This window comes from Cyprinus carpio, chromosome B3 (genome assembly GCF_018340385.1).
Source record: "Cyprinus carpio isolate SPL01 chromosome B3, ASM1834038v1, whole genome shotgun sequence".
Classification (NCBI taxonomy): Eukaryota; Metazoa; Chordata; class Actinopteri; order Cypriniformes; family Cyprinidae; genus Cyprinus; species Cyprinus carpio.
The window spans coordinates 20,133,601-20,156,451 of NC_056599.1; the positions used below are offsets into that span (position 1 = coordinate 20,133,601).

The following is a 22,851-nucleotide window of genomic DNA, read 5'->3' on the forward strand; positions in this document are numbered from 1 at the left end:
TGTGAACTAAAAAGTTAAACTCGAAGCTTAATTATGAACTATTCAGGTGAGTTTACAACATTGTGTGGAAATATGCTTTCTTCATAACATTTTCACAATTAAAAAAAAAAAACGTCTACAGTTGCAAGATATAAACAGGTTTATTAAATATCACAACTAATCTTTTAATGTAAGGATCCCAATTGAAAATGGATTTCTGTTTCTGTGAAGGCGTACAGCAGGTTTAAATTAGACCTATAGGTGTCATACACCCTAAAGGATAACCTAATTGAAAATGCGAAAGGAAAAAGTCAGGAACCTTTACAAAAGAGTCTTTATTTAGAGACGTTTACATTCAGTTAGCTTTAGCAAAAAGGTCCAGTATCCATATTGCACTCAAAATATTATGTTTTCTTTTCGGCAAATCCCTTTTACATGCATCTAGACATATATGACCCTCATTTAGCACAGTTCAGAATGTAGGTCTACTCATAAACGTTCATGTTTGTCTCATACCATATACAGCACCACAGAATGTGGAGTCAGTCATTATACCAGAAGAAACATCAAACTTATTCACTCCAGCTTTATCACCACACAGCTAACGTTTGGCATCTTAACGAACGCACCACAGAACTTTTGGCAACATGAAAAAACACTCTCAGAGAACAAGAAGAGGCAACACAACCAAGCACACACATAACTCTTTACAGTGTCAAAGCTCGTTTCTTCATCCTTTTGACTACATTCACAGGCACACAGCAGTGCAGGTGGGCCAAAAGAAGCCTGCAGCAGAGGTCTGATTTATGGGAACTGCGGAGTTGCTACACAGAGTTGCAAAGGTGCCACCTGATGAGATTGATGACAGGAACAGACATGGTTTTTTGGCTTGGACTAGGGTACTAGTACCCCTGGGTAAAGTTATAGCCAGTCTCTGAGTGGAGGCTGGAGCCTGAAGCAGTAAAACTGTAGGCAGCATAGGCGACCACAGAGCCCAACATCAGTCCAGACATGTAGGACACAGTCATTATGTTCCCTGTGCGAAAAAAAATCACATGAACTCAAGTTAATGACTGCATCTCTAGAGAAGAGATTATAAATGCATCTGAAGGTTTAGGCTTACATACAAGCACCTGTTCATCTGCATAGACTTGTGCATGTATATTCTATGAATCTAAATGGGGTGATAGATTTACCTGCTAGCTCTCTCTGCTCAGGTGCCACCTTGCCTGCGGCATGAATCATAGGAACACTGCCAAAATAGCCATTAGTGATGCCCATGAGGAGAGAAAAGATGCAAGGCCATGCCGGGTGGCTGAAGGTGGGCTTCTGAGCTGGATACACACACATGATGAACAGAGGGATGAAAACTACTCGCACACACGAGCAGAAGAGAAGACGAGTCCCGTTCCATTCATACGGCACGGCTGCCACGATCTAGACACAAAGGAGAGACAAAGTTTTCAAATGACTTCAAAGAATGTAGAAGATGACATATAATCCGTAGTGTCATAATGTCAGTGAACATACTTTGCCCACAAAGTCGGATATGTTGAAGATGGCCATGATCAGGATGGGCAGCCATTCCCCCAGTGTGACATTCCTGATCTCTGACTCCAGTCCAGGAAAAAGACACAGCGTGATGAAGTAAGTGACGGCAATAGACAGCATGTAGGTCCAGATCACACGGGCAACCACATATCGATGCAGGATCATGTCTGAAACAGAAGGGGTCACTGCTTGATTAACCAATGACATGACTTTTTAAAAGAAATTAAAACTTAACTTCAGGAAGGATGCATCAAAAATAACATTAGAGACTTTCATACAGTTACAAAAAGTCATGAATGAACATGAATGTGATCTTTTGAAATTTCTGTTCATCAAAGAAAACAAACATATTAAGCAGAACAACTGATTTTGACACTGATAACAATGAGAAATATTTCTTGAGCGGCAAATCAGCAAATCAGAATGATTTCTGAAGGATCATGTGACACTGAAGACAGGAGAAATGTTTTCATTGTGTAATTTCATTTTCATATTATTGTGCATTATATATTTAAATATTTAAATATTATATAGCTGCATTTTGTATATTTTTTAAATATGCATTGTGTATTATATTTTATATGTGTATATTATATAATTAATAATAATAATAAAATTTTAAACCTTAAACATTTTAAAACAAATACGTCATTATTGGGAATGCAGGGTAACTTATTATTTAAGAACAAACAAAGCACAAATTAAATAACATTATTAATGTGTAATTTTGCAGATCTCATAATGGATATCTTTAGACAAAATTGTATAAAAAAATTTGTATAAAAAAAAAAAATCAACCATATCATCTGTTTTTGGCCATAACATGAGAATGATCACTGATTTATTGGTATAAGCTAGAATTGTAATACTGATGCACTGCTAAATCATAATTTATTTGTTAATAAGGATTGAGATAGAAAACACTGTATTATAAATGAGAACACACCTTTGATGCCTGGCCAGCTCTGTTTAATCTTTGGTTTGGGCACATCAAACCTCACGTAAGTGTTTCCTCCAGCAAAATCTGTGCAGCTGCCTTCAGCTGGGGAAGAGCCCACTGCGCCGTTACCTTAAAAACAGACAGGACATCTGAACAATTCATACTGCATGCATTATATATCCATATAGGACAGTGGAGTGACTATCAATATTTTTCAGTTCAATACAGCGAAAACCTTGCATTTTTTGATGTAGCAAAACAAAACAAAACAACACACACATCAGAAGCAGTGACCGTATCAAATAGGACCCTGCAACTTTGTAAGAGCGTGCAGTGCATTCAGATATTGTAATGCTTTTCTTGATGAACTGGCATTTCTGCAGGGGCTGCTTGAGCAGGGCCATTACTTGATTAAGTGTCTGGCTGAGCTAGTAAAACCACTCTCCTTAATTTGCTGAGAATGAAACAAGAGCATTCGGGTCTCACGGAAGCACAGACGAGGAACTGCTCAGGAGAAATACACCCTCAGAGTAAAGCTCCAGCATAAACTAGCATTCAATAAATAAAAAATAAATAGGCAACAATGAACAGTAAGAATCTTTACGATACAAAAATATCTCTTTCTGAGGTATTTTGTCGTTGCTAGATTAAATTGCAGTCCTTAGTCCAAAAATCTTAAAGCAAATTGTACTGGATTGCTGACCCTCTTCACATTTTTTTGGTTCTCAAAAATTGGGTAAACTTCTATAGTGGGTAATTTTTCCCAATAGCAAAAGAAAAAAATCCATGATCGAATTTCTATGACTGTGGTAACCTTTGAATTTCTGAAAGAAGATGGAGAAATCTTGAGAGGAGGAACGGCTGAGTGCTTAGTCTGTCAGCCACAGGAAAAACATGAGGTTTATCTGAAGTGCTCTCATATATAACTCCACCCAAACTGTCTGTATCTGAGTGCGCACTTAAATCACGCTCTCTCTGTGTCCTTCTTAGGGCCGCTGAGAGCACTGACCGGCACAAATGAAATGGAGTTATGGGAGAATTTAGAGAAAACACAGCTGAGTATGCATAACTAAAACAGTCTTTTCACAGTCCAGCTAAATGAAAGAGCTTTACAATTTGACATTCCAAAGAATTTCGTCACACATTTCCAGCAGAGCGTGATAATGCTACTGATTTATTTAATTACAAATGGATTTTTAAACCATACAGCAGGGAGGAAAACTGTGTTCAATTTACACAGCATTTTTGGGGACTTTTGTCTGCAAAAACTGACTGTGCATGTTGGGCTTGTCTCATACATAATGCAAAAGAGAGCACATTTACTATTCTAGACACCCTAATAACATATGACTGGGTAACTCGGTAACACTTTATTATAAGGAACAATTCTCACTATTAACTAGTTGCTTATTAGCATGCCTATTATTAACATATTGGCTGTTTATTAGTACTTATACTTGTACATCCCTAATCCTACCCAATGCCTAAACTTAACAACTACCTTACTAACTATCAATAAGCAGCAAATTAGTTTATTGAGGCAAAGTCATAGTTAATGGTTTGTTAATAGCGAGAATTGGACCTTAAAATAAAGTGTGACTATTTCAGATTTTTTTTTTTTTGTCTTTTTTGGAAATTTTTCAGGTATAGATTTGATTGTTTTACCCTTAGTCCAGACTTTCAATATTAAAATAATAAGTGTACTTGATTACGAGGAGACAATGGCACGGAAGAGCATGCTTAAAATGAAAATTCACAGAAATGTATTGCTATTTATATAAAATGTCTACATATTATTTGTATAAAATTGGATTAAATTTTATATATTGTATAAATGCATTTTTATATTTTTAGAACTACATTTTATTATGGATTATATATTTTATATTTGTATATTATATAATGAACAATAATAATAGAAATGTTTAATAAATACAATAATATTTGTATAATTATATTTATATTGTGCGTCATTGCAAATCAAGCTGTAATTTTGGCAAATTATGCAAAAAGAGAGAAATTGTTATTTAACTGTATGCACCAAAATTCATCAAATACTTTCTTTCTTCTGCCGAACACATTTTACATGCAAGATATTTTAGAAGATTGTTGATATTTTTGAAATGATGAGAAAATGTGTTTCTTCAGAAAAATGATGGAATCGCTATTGGAGAAAGGCCATAGATGGTTTCATAATGATATGCCCTTCACACATTTGCCATGCAAAACTTACAAATCTTACTTCTTCTGTAATGACATCATGGTGGACCTGGTACTGGGTCCCGTTTTGTGAGTGATCTTTGGCGTGGGACAGGCCCTGTCGTGCCATACTCGTGTAGTACTGGACAAAGCGTGTCTTTCGCACCAGGACATGCAGGACAAAACACAGTAGCACCATACAGATGGAAATGATGAAGAAGATGATGGTGTTCTTCCTCTCATTTTTGATCAGTATTTTGGTGAAGATACGACTGAGTGAAATGATCACTCCTGCCGTGCCTATACAGGAAAAAAGAAAAAGAATGAGAATCTTGGTTTTTGCATTTTACCCACACATCATGAATTTTCATGACCACATCTGATGGCAAAAAGCCTCTTACTCTCTCCGGTCATCACACCCTGTGTGTAGCGCTTGGGAAGCATCCCCATGTATCCATAGAAACTGGACTGCTGCACTGGAGACACAATAGGATGAAAAACAGTTATGGCTGGAAATGTTTGACAACATGATGAGAGCCTGAAAGCAGGACAGTCACTCCCAACACACTTCTGCAGTCATGATGGCTTTGGAAAGAAAAGTATCAACAAATACCTGTACATCCAAAGGCCACAGTACCCATAGACATCAGATTGATGATGTACGACTGCTTCGTGGTGAACCTCTCCAGCCACACATCAAAAATAGTGACAAAAAGCAGAGGTCCAAGTGCAAAGATGTAACCTACAAGAGATCGACTTGGATGTAAACAAATTTGAGATATCATAACTAAAGGCTGAAATACACTACACGACTTTTAAAATCTAAACAGATTTTAAAACACTGGGCATCATACACTTACAGACTTTGTAATAGTGACAGAGGAAAAACTGGGCATCATACACTAAACGATCACCCACTAGCAGACTAACAGACTTGTTGCTAGGAGACGCATGACAAATGAAAACAATGTGTGTTCTAAAATCAGTGTTCTAAAACATGTTTGATATCCTCTGACTGGATGGAATCAAAGTCTGAAGCTAAAAATTCAGAGTCTGTGACTATCATACACTATGTAATTTTCATGAAATCTGTCAACTCAAATCTGCAGACTGGCACTGACTTCTGGCAACTAGCGCTGACTTTCAAAACAGTAAATAAGAGGTGTGCTGGACTGGTGTCAATTTTCACTCAGAAATTACTAGTAAATTTCACAAATAATTAGAAAACTGTTAAAAGTAACACTGAATTAAACACAATATATTTTAAGTATAAAGACTGAAATAGCATTTCCTTTTGATTTGTTTGCAAACAATATCATAATATTTGATTATATAATATAATTTGATTTGTTTTTGGAGGGTTTTGGAAGGTATAATTATAATATACCACTGAATAACACTGTACTGAAAATATATTTGGAATGAAGTCATCCAGGTCAGCATGAGGGTGAGTAAATGATGGCAGAATTGTTATTTTTGGGTGAAATGTGCATTTAAAAGTGTTATATTGTAGTGAAATTATTTTTGGGTTGAATTTGTATATTTTTTTTTTTTTTGTTCTTGGTTTTTTTTTTTTTTTTTTTTTTTTGTATTGTTTTTTTTTTTTTGTTTTTTTTTTTTTTTTTTTCGTTTTTTTTTTTTTTTTTTTTTTTTTTTTTTTTGTTCTTTTTTTTTTTTTTTTTTTTTTTTTTTTTTTTTTTTTTTTTTGTTTTTTGTTTTTTTTTTTTTTTTTTGTTTTTTCGGGAATGAATTTTTGTTTTTTTTTGTTTTTTTTTTTTTTTTTTTTTTTTTTGTTGTTTTTTTTTTTTTTTTTTTTTTTTTTTTTTTTTTTTTCTTTGTTTTTTTGGTTTTTTCCCTTTTTTTTTTTTGTTAAAATGACACTTTTTTTTCCCGTTGGCTGCTTTTCACATCACAGTATTTGATGTTTGCCATTGAAGGGTTTGGGGCTGTGTGTGTTTTTGTGTGTCATCAGTCAGTCGGTATTGTCGTGGTGTAATTTTCCTGTGTTTATCTGCTGTTTGGGTTATACGTAAGCTGTATTCATCAGTATTTGGTGAGTGTTATTCCTCAGGTTGAGATGAGTGATGCAGCTGTCAGACTGGACTCAGTCCCTCAGGTCAATCAGCGGCTCCTCCCCCATCCCTTTGTGCTTTACTGTCTGTCTGCTCTAAATAAACACACTCACCCACAGTGATCCTGGTGTGCAGGCTCAGCATCTCCACCAGGACATTGTTTAGGATCACAGCCACTAGGGCCACGAGTATATATGTTAAACCCATGTCAAACACAATGGATGTTCCTGAAAGACACAGAAGACAACAAGGAAATGACCTTCGAAGTTCACTGCATTTTTTTCTTACTATCATACAGGAACCATATGCTCAATCAAACTGATTTTTTTGACATTTTTCATACAAACACAAATGCCAAACCTGATTATCTTTATACAATGAATGTGCATGATGATCACTGGTCAGAAAAAAAAAAAAGTTTCTTGAGCACGAAGTCACCCAATTAGAATGATTTCTGAATTTTAAAGATACATTAAAATACAAAACTGCTAGTAAATTGTTTAAGTATCTCTCTCTCTCTCTCTCTCTTTCTCTCTCTCTCTCTCTCTCTCTCTCTCTCTCTCTCTATATATATATATATATATATATATATATATATATACACACATATCAAAATACAACATTATAATGAGCAATTCTGTCAAGCATCATGAAAACACAAGTATAACATTTTTTAAAACTCTCAATCTTTAACAGATATTTCAACCATAATTTGTTTCATGTAAATGCTACTGAAAATGTAGATCTATAAATATAATGGAGTACCTTCAAATTTATGGTGCAGGTAGTCAACATCTGTAATGAAGCTATTGTAAGGCAGCAGGAAGCCCACTCCGGCCAGGAGCATGGCAAAATAGATCCCATGGTAACGGTCATCTGGAATAGGCTCTTCAAACGCTATGCACAGAAATCACACGCATTTGTATTCACAGTCAACGAGTGAGAGTTATAAACACAAGTCCTGTCTGTGTTTTATTTGTATGACATTTCAAAATATGTGCGTTTTAAATATTTGTCTCTCAGTCTGTGTGCCATCTCTCTGAAGTATATTTATGCATATGTATGAGACATCTGACATTTTGCTCTCTCTCTCTCTCTCTTTCCAGATGAGGAACTGATTGATGGAAGCACTTCTGTGCCTCTTGCTGGCTTCCTAATGGTTATAAAGCGTTAGTCCTTTAACACTGCATGCCTAATTTAAGAGATGGAAGAAATGAAATCCTGACTAAAAATGTAAAACGTATATTTGACCAAAGTAGAATATATCTATATGCTTAGCTAGCCTAGCAAACTGTAAAGATCAATGTGTATGTTCTCCTACTCCACTGATTTAATAAGCATGACCTTTGTAACCAGGCAACATGAGGGGACAGCAGCTAACATGATTACACATAGCTAGTACATGCCAAGTATTGCAACCTTTTAAACCAAGGCCAGTCGTTGCCAAACCAAAATCTGTATTATTACACATTGTAGAAGCACAACACATATCAAATAGTGACTCAAATGACATTTTGTAGTTATATTAAGGCACATCATATGCAGCAGAGACTCACCAGGTTCTGAAAGGGCCAGCACTCCTTTATCTGAGATGTCTTTCACCTGACAGTCCTCTTCCTCCAGCTGATAGCTCTCGAAACTGAAGCTCATTACCACATTGCCCTCGGGGGTCTGGCCAGGGGTGGCCTGTTTACGTCTCTCTACTCCTTTTGAGCCCATAGTCCCTCTTTTGGGCTGGAATATCTGAAAAGGCCTTCTTTAACAGCGACTGAAATGTGATCTGTAAGAGGATGAAAATGAGGAATGTGTGTAAGCAACTTACAAAACAGATTAGATGCAACACATTACATTCAAAATATCTTGATAATCAACCTCAAACTTTAAAGTGTAGTTAAGACGTTTCTTTTTTTAAGTGTTGTCATCACAGAAGAAAAACATTTTAATATTTAGAAGACCAGTCAAAATATATTCCACAAACATATTAAGCAGCAAAACTGTTTTCAACATTGCATTGATAGAAATAAGAGCAACAAATCAGCAAATAAGAATGATTTCTGAAGGATCATGTGACACTGAAGCTCTGCAATCACAGGAACAAATTACATTTTAAACACTAAAATTGAAAATAATTATTTTAAATACAATAATTTTATTTAAATAAAAAAATATATATTTTAAGTTGTCCTTGTTACAGAGTAATTATACATTTAAGTACTGAGGAATATTGATTATACATATAGTACTTACTATATGGTTAGGGTTGGGCTTAGGGTTACATTCATTTAATTATGCATAATCTATTGTTATTATAATAATAAGTACAAGTAACCTGTGTAAAAAGGACAGCATAAAATGAAGAGTTACCAAAATATTTTTTATTTTAAATATATATTATTTACATTTCATATTATTAAAATATATTCATAATTATTTAAATTGAGCATTTCTTAATATAGTTTCAAATCAATAAAACCGTTATTACCGTAATCACATGAGATAATGGCAGTCTTAATCTTAAACAACTAAAACGTCATCTAAAGATATTTCCATGTAAGCCTATTTTATGTTTTTAATTTGCATGTATCTTTGATGTTCACAAAGTTCAATGTACTCACTCATAAGCATTATGGCAAATTTGAGTTTTTCATATTAGTTCACTGAGATGAAAGGGGCCTGTGATGTCAGATTGGCTCTAGTGACTGAACAGTGAAGTGTAATAAAAGCATGTGAAGAGCAGCCTCAAGCTACTTTCTGTTAAATCAGCCGTGCCATGTGACATTTCACTTGTGGCTATATGCTCTATGCCTTTGTGCAAGTAATGTCCTTTTTTTTGCTTTATTTGCATACGTATATGTGTGCATCATTAGCAATGCATTGCCAAGGGATATTGCATCCCTGTGTGATCTATTTTAGGAGAAAGCAATCAGACAATCAAAAATAAATCTATATTCTAAATGCAAATCAGGCGCTTCTAGCGAGAAAAGCCTTAGCCAATATGCCACTGTTGGACATGCTATTGAAATTTTCCTCATCTTGGAAATCTGCCAATGCGTCCTTTGAAGAGGCTGGGGCTGGCAATGCACGACTGGTTCAAAAGAAAAGCAATCTTTGATATCAGTGTTACGTCACTGACTGGAGAGTTGTATGGGCACATTTTGTGCCTTATCCGACCGTGTTGCATTGTGATGATTAAAACCAAATGGAATAGTTAATTTGTTTGTAACCAAACATAAAGACACTGATACTGTACAACAACATATTCACAAAGCTGTCATGTAGCCCATATTATCAGAGTGGCTGATGTTGTTTAACTAAGATACTGTATGTAGGCTAAACAGTGCTGAGACATGGAAATAAAAAGCACACCTGCTGAACCATGACCTGTCAAGATGTGTCACTTGTTTATGTAGTCATGTTCTATAGATTATCATTATAATATGCACTGGAAAGAAAGTAAATATATTTCAAATATAGCCTATTATAAAATATAATAACATGTATAAAGGCTTTCTAAAAAGGATGCAGAGAGCCAATGATACAGAAGAATGGCTGATGAATGCAGATGAAGGATGTAAGACGAATAATAATAGGACCTGATGCTCGCGATGATTATGATGATTATATAGTGCCACTGTGTTTTTAACATAAGTTAAAAGTATAAATTTGTGTGGAAAATGTTAGTGAAAAAATCAAGACGCTGTAAGACGGAATAAGTCTAAATCCAAATGATGTGCGAAAACTTTCGTATGAAAAAATAAACAAACTAATCACGCGTTTAATAAGCAGTAAGCCAAAAGGCAGCTGTATACACATCAACGCGCTTTTTAGAGGGAATTTAATCACTCTCTTCTTTTCAAAACACACCATCCCTGCGAGAAAATGCCACATAACGTTATCTGCTATCTGTAGGCTGCTTTGTTGCTCTCACTGGACTTGTTATAGCTAGACATACGATCAAATCGCAGCATATATTTCCATTATTCGTCTAGCAGCGCTCATGCATCATTTTAAAGAGACAAAAGCGACACAGTCATCCGAAAGACAACAGGTTAAATCTTACCCCCGAACAATTAAATGCGTCTTTCCTCACTTATTCGCATGTTACTCCGGGTAACAACCCTTCTTTACATATAAAGCATTTTCAACATAGGTGCGGTGTTGTTTGGGTTCTCCGGTGTAAATATCCTCCCGCACACGGTGAAGAGGCACAGAGCCGCTGTCATTCTCCCTCCCACACACACACACACACACACACACACACACACACACAGCGAGCTTGCAGCGGTCTGAAGCCTCCTCCAGCTGTCTGCCAGGCTTTCATTATCGCTTTAAAGGAAACCTGCATTAGTGCACTTCATGAACAGCACTTATTTCCATATTGCAATGAAAATGCAAAACAAATCAATGATTACAATGTCAGAAATTAAATATTTTGGAAAAACCTAAAACAAATAGTTACATAGGCCTATACATGGAATACTTAATTCTGATTGGTCAGTTTAATACTGATTTTATTTTTATTCAAATAAATGCAGCTTTGGTGAGAATAAGAGACATCGGTCAAAAATACATACAAATATATCACTGGCCCCAATATGCATTCTTGGGATTTGTCTGTGGTCTGATTTAAGGGGGTCATCGGATGCCACATGCAGTTTTACAAGCTGTTTGAACTGAAATGTGTGTTGGCAGTGTGTGTACAAAACCACCCAAAAATGCCTATAATGATAAAGATTTTTTTATCTACTAAAATCTTTACCCCTTTCTCAAATCTATCTCAGATACCTCTCTGTGTGACGTCACAAAGACAGGCCCCTCCCACGATAGTTTGATTGACAGTAGCGTTTCAGCACAGACTGGACGGGCGTCTTACCTTAGACCCACCCTGAGTGATCTGTCATCAGTCCGCCATTGTTTCACCACCGGAGCAGATGTAGACAAGAATGTCAATAATGCACCCCTGATCTACATAAATGATACCTACCTGATTTGCGCGAACCATTCGTGATCCAGCTTCACCAACAGAAGAAGTGAGTATAAGGTTCTTTAATGAATCTTTGCAAATCGCCTTTCCTAATAATGTGCTAATTAGCAAGTTTTACTCTAAAGTTTACCATCTCTCAGACAGCAGCTTGGAAGAGAGGGGCGGGGTCAGCAGAGCTCATTAACATTTAAAGCGGAATGCAATAAAACAGCAAGCTGTAGACAGAGCTGTTTTGACAGGGTACTAAGTGTTGTTTTACACTACCATTGAGAAATTTTAACCAAACTTTGTTACAGACTTTTCATTAAGACCCTAAAGAATCATATCTACTTGTGGAAAATGGGCATCCGATGACCCCTTTTAAGAGATTAATAAACTCTAAGCACTGCATGTACCATCGTTATTTGGTCTATTACATTAGTCTCAATCAATACCTTTTGGAAAAAATCATACATTGGCTACAGATTGAAACAAGTGGGATCCAGTACAAACATTTGTAGAAGTAGGTTCATTTTGTCATTATTAAAACTTCTTGACATCTTTTGGATAATGAGTGCGTTGTACTCGTCAATACATGTTTGGGCAACATAGAGCCTTGAACTTGATTTTGCATTAGATGTCCAGACAGCATTCTTGGGGAAAATCAAAGCTCAATAGCGACTCTCAATGAGGAAGGAGCATATGATAGATTGCTCTATTTGCATTTCAGAGAAATCAGTGGGAAACCTTTGCATTTTGAATGTACTTGCCGCAAGGTCTACATACAGGTACAATGGTGCTGTTATATATCTGGCATCACTTATAGAGTGAGAAGGCAACAAAAACAAGGTGAACATGCAATGTTCATCTGTCAAATGACCTGCCAAGGCAACAATGCCCTATAAAAGGTCCTCTGTGTGAAGGAGAAATGGACTTTCTGTTTCATATTTATGATGAATAGCATATCACACACTCATTCTGTATCTAAGAAAATGTCAGCTTTATGCTTTTCTTTTGAGGCATTCTATTCAATCAATGTTAAGAAAGGTCACCAAATATAGACATCAGGATGCTTTATTATTTAGCATTTACCAAGGAAAAAAAAATACACATTGTGCATGGCTGAGCTCATATTGAAATATGAAAAATATTTCATCCAAATCTAATTTAGAAATGGGAACTGGAAAACCATGTTTTTATGTGTTAGTAATGAATCCCTTGGTGATGTTACACTTTTATTTGCACTTATTCATCACTTATTCATGTATTGACATTGTTTTGACTGATCACTTCCCACTTATATTTTGCTGTCCCGGTTAGTGTAATAAGAAACCATTTGTCATTATACAACAATTTTTTCTAGATCTGCCATTCAACAACGTAAGGTTGCCATCTTGTTTCTGTTCAGAGTGATTGATTTAGAATATCTTGTATCTAAAAATAAATAGATCAATAAAACAAATAAATAACGTATGGCAAAGTTCTGTTTGGCTGACTGATATTGATGAAGAAGCAAATTAATATCATTCAATCGATGAATCATCAGTTTATATATATATATTTGTTTTTGCAGCAGAATTTCTAAGCACAAGGAACTGGCAAAATGAATCCTTCTACATGGGTTAAATGAGTCCGTTCTTTGTCTGGATGTTCTGTTTACCCAGTGGGAATTTAATTTCCTTCCCAATGTCATTTCCCCAGAAGGCCTCTGTGCGTGTGTATTCAGAAAGCTGACTGGGCTGTTTCATCTCCTCCTCTATCACCTGCTCTGTTTTGCTACACTGTGCAGATACAAAATGGCTCAAAGGCATTTGCCTGAAGTCATTCTGTACATTTTGAGCCAAATGGTTATAGCAGTCTTTACCGTGTGTGTGTGTGTGTGTGATGTGACAGGATGGATGTTATGTGTATATTTTACATATTATATTTAAGACATCTATTTCAGATTTCACCCCCATCAAACCCTGGCATAACAATCTTGTAAAGGCACATTCTCATACTCACCCAGTGCATTATTGACATAAAGATATATATAGTGTTTATAATTCCTGACAAAATAATCTTTATGTCAAGTATTTACAAGTGCACTAAGTATGTTCTCCTCATTAAAAGGTTTTAAATATTAAAGAAATAATAAGAAAAGACAGGATTACCTAAAAAGCTTTAGCTGACAAGGTCCTGAGATTATCTATGAGCCTTCCAGTTGAGTTTTGAGTTGATCTCTTTTTATTCGGTTAAGTGCTACTATTAGGGCTGCTGTTTCAGCATATGTTGCTTTGGGAGACGAGTGATGAACCAAATCATGCAGGAACAAGTTCCAGACCAGCTGGAGAGTAATGAGATATGGCTCAAACACTGGCCTATCATTAATCGTGTCTACTGCTGGGATTGGTAGCATATCGTCAGCTACATACTTCCTTGACAAACTAGAGGAAATGTTCTCATAACATGCTGTGGAGCAACTGCTACAATAAATCAATGTAAGTTTTAAAGTGCCCCTATTATGCCATTTTTAAGGTTGCTAATATTGTTTTATGTGTCTCCTAAAACAGGTTTGCATGCATGCAAGGTCAAAAAAACATGTTAGTTTTCTCAGAAAATAGATTTAATTTTACCTCATATCTAAATGATTCATAAACGACTTGTGCGAAGCAGTTCAAAGAAATAGGTCTCTCTAAACCCCTCCTTTCCGTGAGCCCTCACTGCTGTGATTGGTCAGATGGAGCAGTCCTCTGTGATTGGTCCAGAGATCTCTCTACGGCTCTGGATTGGTCTACCACGTACAGCGTGTGTCGGAACGAAAGCCAATTGCCTTGACAGAATGACAGCCCTGGAGACTTGTCAATACATAGAAAAGATTGTATGGATTGTAGTTTACCAACTCGAGTCGGATTCTGATGATGAAACGGTTGAAGTGGTTGATTGACAAGAGACTGATTCAGAAGTACGACTAGAGCAGGACATTTCTCAGTGGTAAGTGTCAAGTGTTGACAAGTTTGTGTTAATTATGAGATGTAATCAAACACATTTTCTCTCACAGCGTAGGATACAGCGTCTTCTCGAAATGATGTTAACCACATAGAAACTTTACTGTGTTTATGGGCATGCAAGTTGACGACCTAAAATGTGGGCGGGGATTATGCAAATGTGTTACTTTGTGACGTAGAGCCGTAACAGATAAGATTCAAATCCATGACGACTCGTTTCGGCGATTGCGAGTCAACTCTTTCGACAGATAATAACTTTATCTGTGGTGCACTGTCAGCTTTACAACTTTGCAGATAGTTTATGTTCACATACAGCTACATGACACACTGAATGAAAAGTAGTAGGTGCACAAAAGGCATAATAGGGGCACTTTAAAGATTCAAGTTGTTATTCCAAAACATTATTCAGTAAGAATACTAAGCACAAACCCCAAATATAGTGCAAATTTAATGGATGAATTATGACGCTGAAATGCAGCTGTAAATCTGATATATAAGCAGTGGTTGAATGTGTGTGTGTAACTCTTTACATAAAGTGAAATATATTAGGAAATAAGAAATTGTATCTGTTCCTAGACCTAACAGGGAACATTCTCAGAACTTTGGCTAACACTCCAGCCAAGTTCTTTCAAATTTAGTTCAAAGTTATCTGATCTTTAATATTGTTAGCACAAAAAAAAAAAAAAAATCTGAAACATTGTCGTTGGATGTCTGACTAACATTTTTAAATGTTCCTACTTGTTTTAGAATGATTAGAGAACATCCAAAAGTAAAATAGTTGTAATAGTTGGAAACATTCACATAACCAAGGGGAAAAAAAGATGTTAAAACATCTAAAATACTGGACATTTTGAATGTTACAGAAATAACATTTTCATAATGTAATGGGAACATTACTAAAACATTCTTACATATTTTTGTCAGCTGGGATAGTGCCTTCTAGGCTTCTTGTTGTCTTATTTGCAATGCATCCTGAACATGCTTGTAACTGCAACTTTATTTCATGATTTTGAAACATGACAAGCAATTGTGATTTTGTATCTCATTTTTGCTTTATTATGTCTCATTCTCTAAACATTAAATCTCATTATGATATCAGGAGGTGGTCTCCAAACAGACCTGTTCCCCAGGGCCTCGCAGGACCATAATCCATCCTGGATGGATATGAACAGTGTAGTGCAAGTTGACTTCAACAGAACAGCATACACACTGCAGGGAATTACAACGTTGCTTGAATTGAAATCATTTTCCTAGAATTGGAATTAGGTATGAGGGTGTTAAGGAGTCTAAAAGCCTCAGGGAAATGTTTCAGAGTCTAATAGAGTTAGTCTGTGTACTATAATATCATTTGTGAGATTGTGGGAGGGTGAAGAGTTTACAGGAGGTGGTGTTTATTGTACCATAGGCCTTGTGCATGCAATATTTGTAGTATAGGTCTTTATATTACAATTATTTTCTGTATATGTAATGAGATTGGATATTGTAAACTAAAAATCATTATGCTACACATGTTAATTCCCATCATAACAGTTATTGCAGAATGCAGATATGTATGTATAATGCAAAACATAATAGCCTCTCGTCTCTGCCAGACAGATTTTTGAAATTTGCTTGTGAGACATGCAATGAGGAAGAATTTCTTGGACACACTTCAAAGCCTTAACTTTATTAATACAATCAGTGTAAACTGATCTTCCTTGACTGCTCTTATAAGATTAAAAACAATGGCTGTGTTCCGAATGCAATACTAGCACACAAAATGCTGCACTCTATGAACGGTATTTTGCTATTTTTTTAAATAGTGAATTGAACAGTATTATTTCACAATTTTTGCCATTTTGCATGTATAATTAAGCAAGTTGAGTTCTTAAAAATAAAAAGGGTTATTGTGGATTTGGAAACAAATTGCATAGAAATACCTTTACATTTGTTTTTAAATTTGGCAAATAATTCTTAAGAAAGAGTTGTTAAACATTATTATTATTAGAGTTAACTGTAATAATAATATGTATATAAATATATAAACTATATGTATATATAAACTAAACATATTTTATTTTAGACAGTTGCCAAAGCAACATTTCTCATTTTGATTTTAACTACTATGTACTAAAATAACTAAAATTAAAATAAAGTCTATTCAGACACATTTTAAAAAATCTAAAACTAAAAATGACAGAAACATACAACAAAATTAGCACAATTGTAACTAATGTTAAATTGAAATATAATATCTAAAAATAAAAACTAATTCAAAATATAAAAATAAAACTATGATACTAAAATAATGCTAGATATTACTTGTGGTTCAACCATCAAACGGCAGGTCAAGTTAAGTGCATTGCATTGTGGGATACAGTACTTAAAATAAAGGTCAACATGCTTGTTTTGGCAAATGGGTATCCTATTTATAAAGAAAACATACTAGTATACATACTATATGATGCAGAAATAGTATGAGTAGTATGGTAGTATTCAATATGGAACACAGGCAAATAATTAAATAAAAAAGCAGCGGTTTTATTGCATTAAAAAAGAACCAAAAATGTATAAGTCAAGGAAGGAAAGATGGAATCCACTGGCACACAGAGAATTTAAATATTCTCTATCCTTCACACGGCAGATAAATGAGCTAGAACAATATCATTCTTTCCATTACATCATTTTCCTAATCACGGGGATTATTAACTTATTCAATTAGAGTGTGGAATTGAGATTGGCCTGATCTCTCATCTGTCAGCAGACATTACAGATGAACTAATAAACCTGGTTCTCTGAAAACCAGATCCAGATTAGAAATAATAATATTATACAATGTGATAACCCCACTATCATATGTCCTACAGCAATGAAAGAATAAAATCTGAGGAGTAAACATATGGCCAGAGCAGAAATGTGAATAATGAAAATCCATATAATGTAACTGCACGCTGGACGGTATAACTGCTGAAAGACTATGAACTGATGTCTCCTTTGATGTGCCTGCTGCACCATCTTAATTAAAATCTCAAAATTAGAATTCTGCCTGGGATTTTTATGGCAGAGCGGAGTAATGAATGGCACTTATGTGTTTGACCTCCTGTCTAATGCATCTACCGCAGTGAATCAGGCAGCTGTGTGTCTCATACATTCAAATGAGATCACCATGACAGCCTCTTTTCTGTCTCATTTATTTACTGTTACAGAATAGTTTGATTTGCACCAGCATTTTGATTGTAAAAAATACCTACCATTTATTTGTTGTAGCCTATAATGATTCTCCCTAATAAATGCATTATTGTTACGCAGACTACACTTACATTTGCAGTGGTGGCCAAAATGGTTAGACCACTAGTATTTCTAGACCACTAGTTATTAGACCACTAGTATTTATAGACCACTAGTTATTAGACCACTAATATTTCTAGACCACTAGTTATTAGACCACTAGTATTTATAGACCACTAGTTATTAGACCACTAGTATTTATAGACCACTAGTTATTAGACCACTAGTATTTCTAGACCACTAGTTATTAGACCACTAGTATTTTCACCAGCTAAAAAAATGGTTTTAAGTCAGTTATTTCTACCTTTAGGCACTTGTGTAAAATTGATGTAAAATGAGGATGCTGTCAAAAATAATGGCATAGATAGATATTATTTATCAATTAACTTCTATTAACTAAATTAAATCAACATTTGTTAAGGTAAGGTAGGTTTCTTGAAGCATCTTGGCGACGTTGCCAGAGTTCTTCTGGATTGAGTCTGTCTCAGTTTGTTCTGTTTCTTCTTGTGATTCCAGACAGACTGGATGATGAAGAGATCAGATCTCTGTGTGGAGCACTGGCTGCTCTCAGACTCCTTGTGCAAACAAAAATCTCACTGGATTATTACAATTACTGGCAAAATGAATGTAAAAGATAGAAATAACTGACTTAAAACCATTTTTGCTGATGAAAATACTAGTGTTCTAATCATTGTGGCCACCACTGTATGGAATATTGTATACTGTATAGTATATACACTGTAAATACGTTATCTAAGATCTACCTATCCACTCAAAGGCTTTCAGTTGCCAATACAGCTTTTGAATTTCAGCCACATGTAAAGAACTATGTGCACCTAAATGCAAATGGCAGTGGAAAAGACTTGGATTAAGGTTTACTCTGGGTCTTCAATTATGCAAAGAGCCTGTAAAAATGGATGCTATTTGTGTCATGTGTACTGTATGACTTTGAAAACTTCTGAAAAAATAATCCTGAGAGCAGCTGAATCATCATACTTTGCAACATTCAGTTCAATGACTAAAAGAAGGACATAGCTCTGTTGCTCAGAGAAGGTGAGGTTTTACCACAAACCACATATAATCCATAAACATTTTCTCTCTAGCTAAAGTTCTCTCAAGCAAACAAAACAACGAAACAGCATTATGATCTGCATCATGTTCAAGATTCAAGATTCAAGATTCAAGATTTTTTATTTGTCACATACACAATTATATAGAGCATATATAACCAGCAGTGAAATGTGAGTCAGGTCCGCTCCATGGACAGTGCAATTATTAAAGAATACAACACAGATGAAAATATACATAAATATAGCTATGAAAGAATGAAATAAAAGTAAACAATAAAAATATAAGAATAAAATATAAAATATATAAAAGAGATGTATACTGTAGAATTAAATATATAGTGGAAAATAATATGCATGAAAGTAAACTGTAGTCTTAAATATTAAGAAACACAGGAATGTACAAGAGGCAAATGTGCAAACAGGTTGACACTTTCAGTATGTCAATGTGAGGTAGTGAATGATGAATATCTTACTGATAAAGTGAATATTAAGTGGAGACATGAAGATGTTAAGAGGCTGGTTTTGAGTTTAGGAGCCTGATAGCCTGGGGGAAGAAACTCCTCCTAAGTCTCTCAGATTTTTGACATCAGGCTACGGAAACGCTTACCAGATGGCAGCAAAGTGAAAAGATGGTTACTGGGGTGAATGGAGTCCTTGATTATTTTAACAGCTCTGCTTTTGCAGTGTTTGAGGTAGATGTCCTGCAGAGAGGGGAGAGCAGACCCTGAGATGCGCTCAGCTAAGCGCACAACTCTCTGCAGGGCTTTGCAGTCATGACTGGAGCTGTTCCCATACCACACTGATATACACTGAGTCAATACGCTTTCTATGGCCCCTGAATAGAACGTTTTCAGGATTGCAGGTGAAACCCTGAATTTTCTCAGCTGTCTCAGATGGTACAGTCTTTGCCTGGCTTTATTAACCTGAGTTTGAATGTGTGTAGTCCAAGTCAGGTCCTCTGAGATGTTTACACCGAGGTACTTGAAGCTGCTCACCCTCTCCACAGGGGTCCCGCTGATCATAAGAGGAGTATAGGGCTGCTGCTGTCTCTTCCTGAAGTCAACAATCAGCTCTTTGGTTTTGCTCACATTCAGAGAGAGACAATTGTCCTGGCACCATGATGTTAATTTCTCTACCTCATCCAAGTATGCGGTCTCATTATTGTTGGAAATGAGGCCAAATGCAAATGCAATGCAAATGTTAACATCATAAAAATGCCTTTGTGTTGATCACTTACCACAGAGAACATGCTTTACCACCAGAAAGATGAAGTGTTGTGATGCATTTACCTCATGCCTGTTGTACCAGCAAATCTTGCTGTATGCAGTAAATGTCTCCCCCCAGTGGTACCAGAGTATACAACTAAAACGATTACACAATAAAAAATATATAAAAATTAGGGCTGTCGGTCAATCAAATTTTTTAATCGAATTAATTATAGGGTGCTATAATTAATTATTCTTATCAATCGCAAACTAAATTTGGCTGTGGAAATACCCCCAAAAGGTAGCTAATTTAAACCTATTATTGTGTTAAATATTTAGGCTACACATAAAGTATGGAACATAAAAGAAGATGATTCGAGGAAACATCTCAGTATTAATTGTGTTTATGCAATGAAAGTCACTATAGTGAACAAAACAGCTTAGTTACCAACAGTCTTCAAAATACCTTCTTTTATGTTGTGCAAAAGACAGTAAGCCATTCTGGTTTGAAACAACAAGAGGGTGAGTAAATGATGACATAATTTATTTATTTATTATGTTTTTGGTGAACTATCCCTTTAATGTTTATTTATTTATTTATTTTAATAAATGAAATGATACTTGCTCGGTCCTGCTCCTCCGTGACGATGACGGCGCGCGGTTAAAAAAAATAATAACAAACTAATTTGAAAGTGGGGGGGACACGACCGGGATTTTGAAAAGTGGGGGGGACATGTCCCCCCGTCCCCATAGGAAATTACGCCCGTGTATATATGTATATATATAACTTTCTGGTTGTGTTTTGGATGCAGAGATCGTTTTTATACTAGTTTCATTCACTGATCTATATATTATAGATCAGGGATTTCACTACCAATTGCACAAAAACATAGTAGTATTTCTAAGCTTATTTACTTTTGTGTAGCCCTGTATGGAACTTTGCTAAAAGTAACGGGTGATTAAACAGACAAAACAAATGAAACAGCTTGTTTTTCTGTTGTTTTTTTTTCGAAGTAATTAAGCGGTTTGTTTTTGTGTTTTTTTTTATTGGTATCAAAGCAAAAGTTGGTTGTTGGGGTGACTCCATTTCACTCCCAGCGTCCACCGGAGCAGCCATCATCTCGAAGTTCAGAGCAAAATGGCGGATAAACCAGGTATGGCTGAATGGGACATGCATAGGGGAATATATTTGACTGTTGGGTAGGAGAGCTGTACATGAATCGCACTCTGTTCTGTATCTGTGTGTCTGAAGGCACGCGTGGAGTGAATGTTTGTTGTGTGGTTTGTGCGCAGCGCCGCTCAAGGCCCCGATGCGCGCAGACGAGAGTCATGTCAAGGACTTTCAGTAACACTGGCCGCACTGGCTTTCAGATCACATTCACGACTGAATATAATGTTCAGGACACGCAAATTCTTCTGTAGTGTTGTGAGATATTCGTTAGTGAACCGTGCTGGTTAGTTAATGACACTAAACATAAGTGAACTACCGCCTGACAGCTTTCATTCCAGAGTAATGACTTCTTTTTTTTAATAGCAAAAGTGTTTATATAATATTTTTAGTAACTATACAGTAAAACTAGTAACCATAAATGCAATAAATATTTTGCAGTGGAAGTGTTCTTGCAAAAAGTATATTTCTTTTATATATGTGTAAAATGTGTTTTTATTTTATATTTAACGTAGTACTGAAAATTATTCTAATATATGTCCAGAGCAAACAAACATAATACCGTGGTGCATTTTCTGTCTGTTTGGACCGATTTGAAGCAAGTGCATTTTGCATAAGCTTGACATTCTTTACCTTTCTAACCAGTGCATGCAGCTATTATTTTAGCTTTTTTTACCAACTAGTTAGTTCTCAGTTTCATTTGAATGCACAGGAGAACTGGCTTACTGATCATCAAATAAAACCCAGTGAAACTCTTTATCTGTAAGTGTGTTTGTTTCATGCATTTTTCCCCTAGTGGCCCTGGCCCAGAAGAAGCTCATGGACGTCAAGCTGGGACAGCTGCCGTCGTGGCTGGGAACGAGAGACTTCACCCCAAATGGACTTCTTGGCAGTGTTCGTGGAGGTAACACCAGTGTACTCAATATTAGAAAAGGATCTATAATCGGTTTTTATATTAGCTGTTGTATAATATTTTCCCCAATCTCAACTTCTTTCAGGATATGAGAGATACTACAACAAATACATCAATGTGAAGAAAGGTGGCATTGGTGGAGTTGCCATGTTCCTCGCTGGTTACATTGCCCTGAGCTACCTCTGGGAATACGACCACATCAGTGAGTACAAACTCAGTGTATGAAAGAATCAGTTGTAGCGTGTCCTCCTCTGTTGAAGTGTCACTGAGTCGGTGTTTTCTTGTCCAGAGCATGACAGGTGGAGGAAGTACCACTGAGACCCACCGGACCACCAGGCCACTCAAATCTTTTGTCTGCAGCAGTGTGATCCTCACACCTCTCTCTGTTTGTGACTGTTGTGACCAAGAATAAAATGACATTTATTTAATTCGGACTCTTTATTCAAAGCATACAAAATGCTGGCTGTGTGTATAAGAGCTTGAGTATTATTATTCACATTTCTTGTGATGAACTAAATGTCAGTTTTTGTATTTGGT

At 35.8% G+C, this 22,851-nt stretch overlaps 2 protein-coding genes across 4 annotated transcripts; one reads left to right on the forward strand and one right to left on the reverse strand.

Moving 5' to 3' along the window:
• Positions 1 to 295: 295 nt before the first annotated feature.
• Positions 296 to 20,322, reverse strand: slc29a4a (solute carrier family 29 member 4a). Of its 3 annotated transcripts, none has more exons than XM_042720145.1 (11): positions 20,266 to 20,322; positions 8,298 to 8,521; positions 7,507 to 7,638; positions 6,855 to 6,968; positions 5,283 to 5,411; positions 5,071 to 5,145; positions 4,704 to 4,969; positions 2,477 to 2,600; positions 1,510 to 1,697; positions 1,176 to 1,416; positions 296 to 1,015 (listed from the first exon to the last, which is right to left on the reverse strand). In XM_042720145.1, exons 2-11 carry the CDS (start codon positions 8,458 to 8,460, stop codon positions 882 to 884), a joined length of 1,566 nt encoding a protein of 521 aa, XP_042576079.1. In that variant the 5' UTR covers positions 8,461 to 8,521; positions 20,266 to 20,322; the 3' UTR covers positions 296 to 881. The 3 variants fall into 3 exon arrangements, with proteins under 3 accessions (XP_042576079.1, XP_042576080.1, XP_042576078.1); XM_042720146.1 differs by lacking the exon at positions 20,266 to 20,322 and adding an exon at positions 10,802 to 10,991 and having other exon boundaries at positions 4,713 to 4,969; XM_042720144.1 differs by lacking the exon at positions 20,266 to 20,322 and adding an exon at positions 10,802 to 10,991.
• A 975-nt stretch (positions 20,323 to 21,297) lies between these two features.
• On the forward strand, positions 21,298 to 22,742 carry atp5mf (ATP synthase membrane subunit f). The gene is made up of 4 exons (XM_019087353.2): positions 21,298 to 21,387; positions 22,198 to 22,305; positions 22,400 to 22,516; positions 22,604 to 22,742. The coding sequence occupies exons 1-4, from the start codon at positions 21,372 to 21,374 to the stop codon at positions 22,630 to 22,632; spliced, it is 270 nt and encodes an 89-aa protein (XP_018942898.1). The 5' UTR covers positions 21,298 to 21,371; the 3' UTR covers positions 22,633 to 22,742.
• The last annotated feature ends 109 nt before the right edge of the window (positions 22,743 to 22,851 follow it).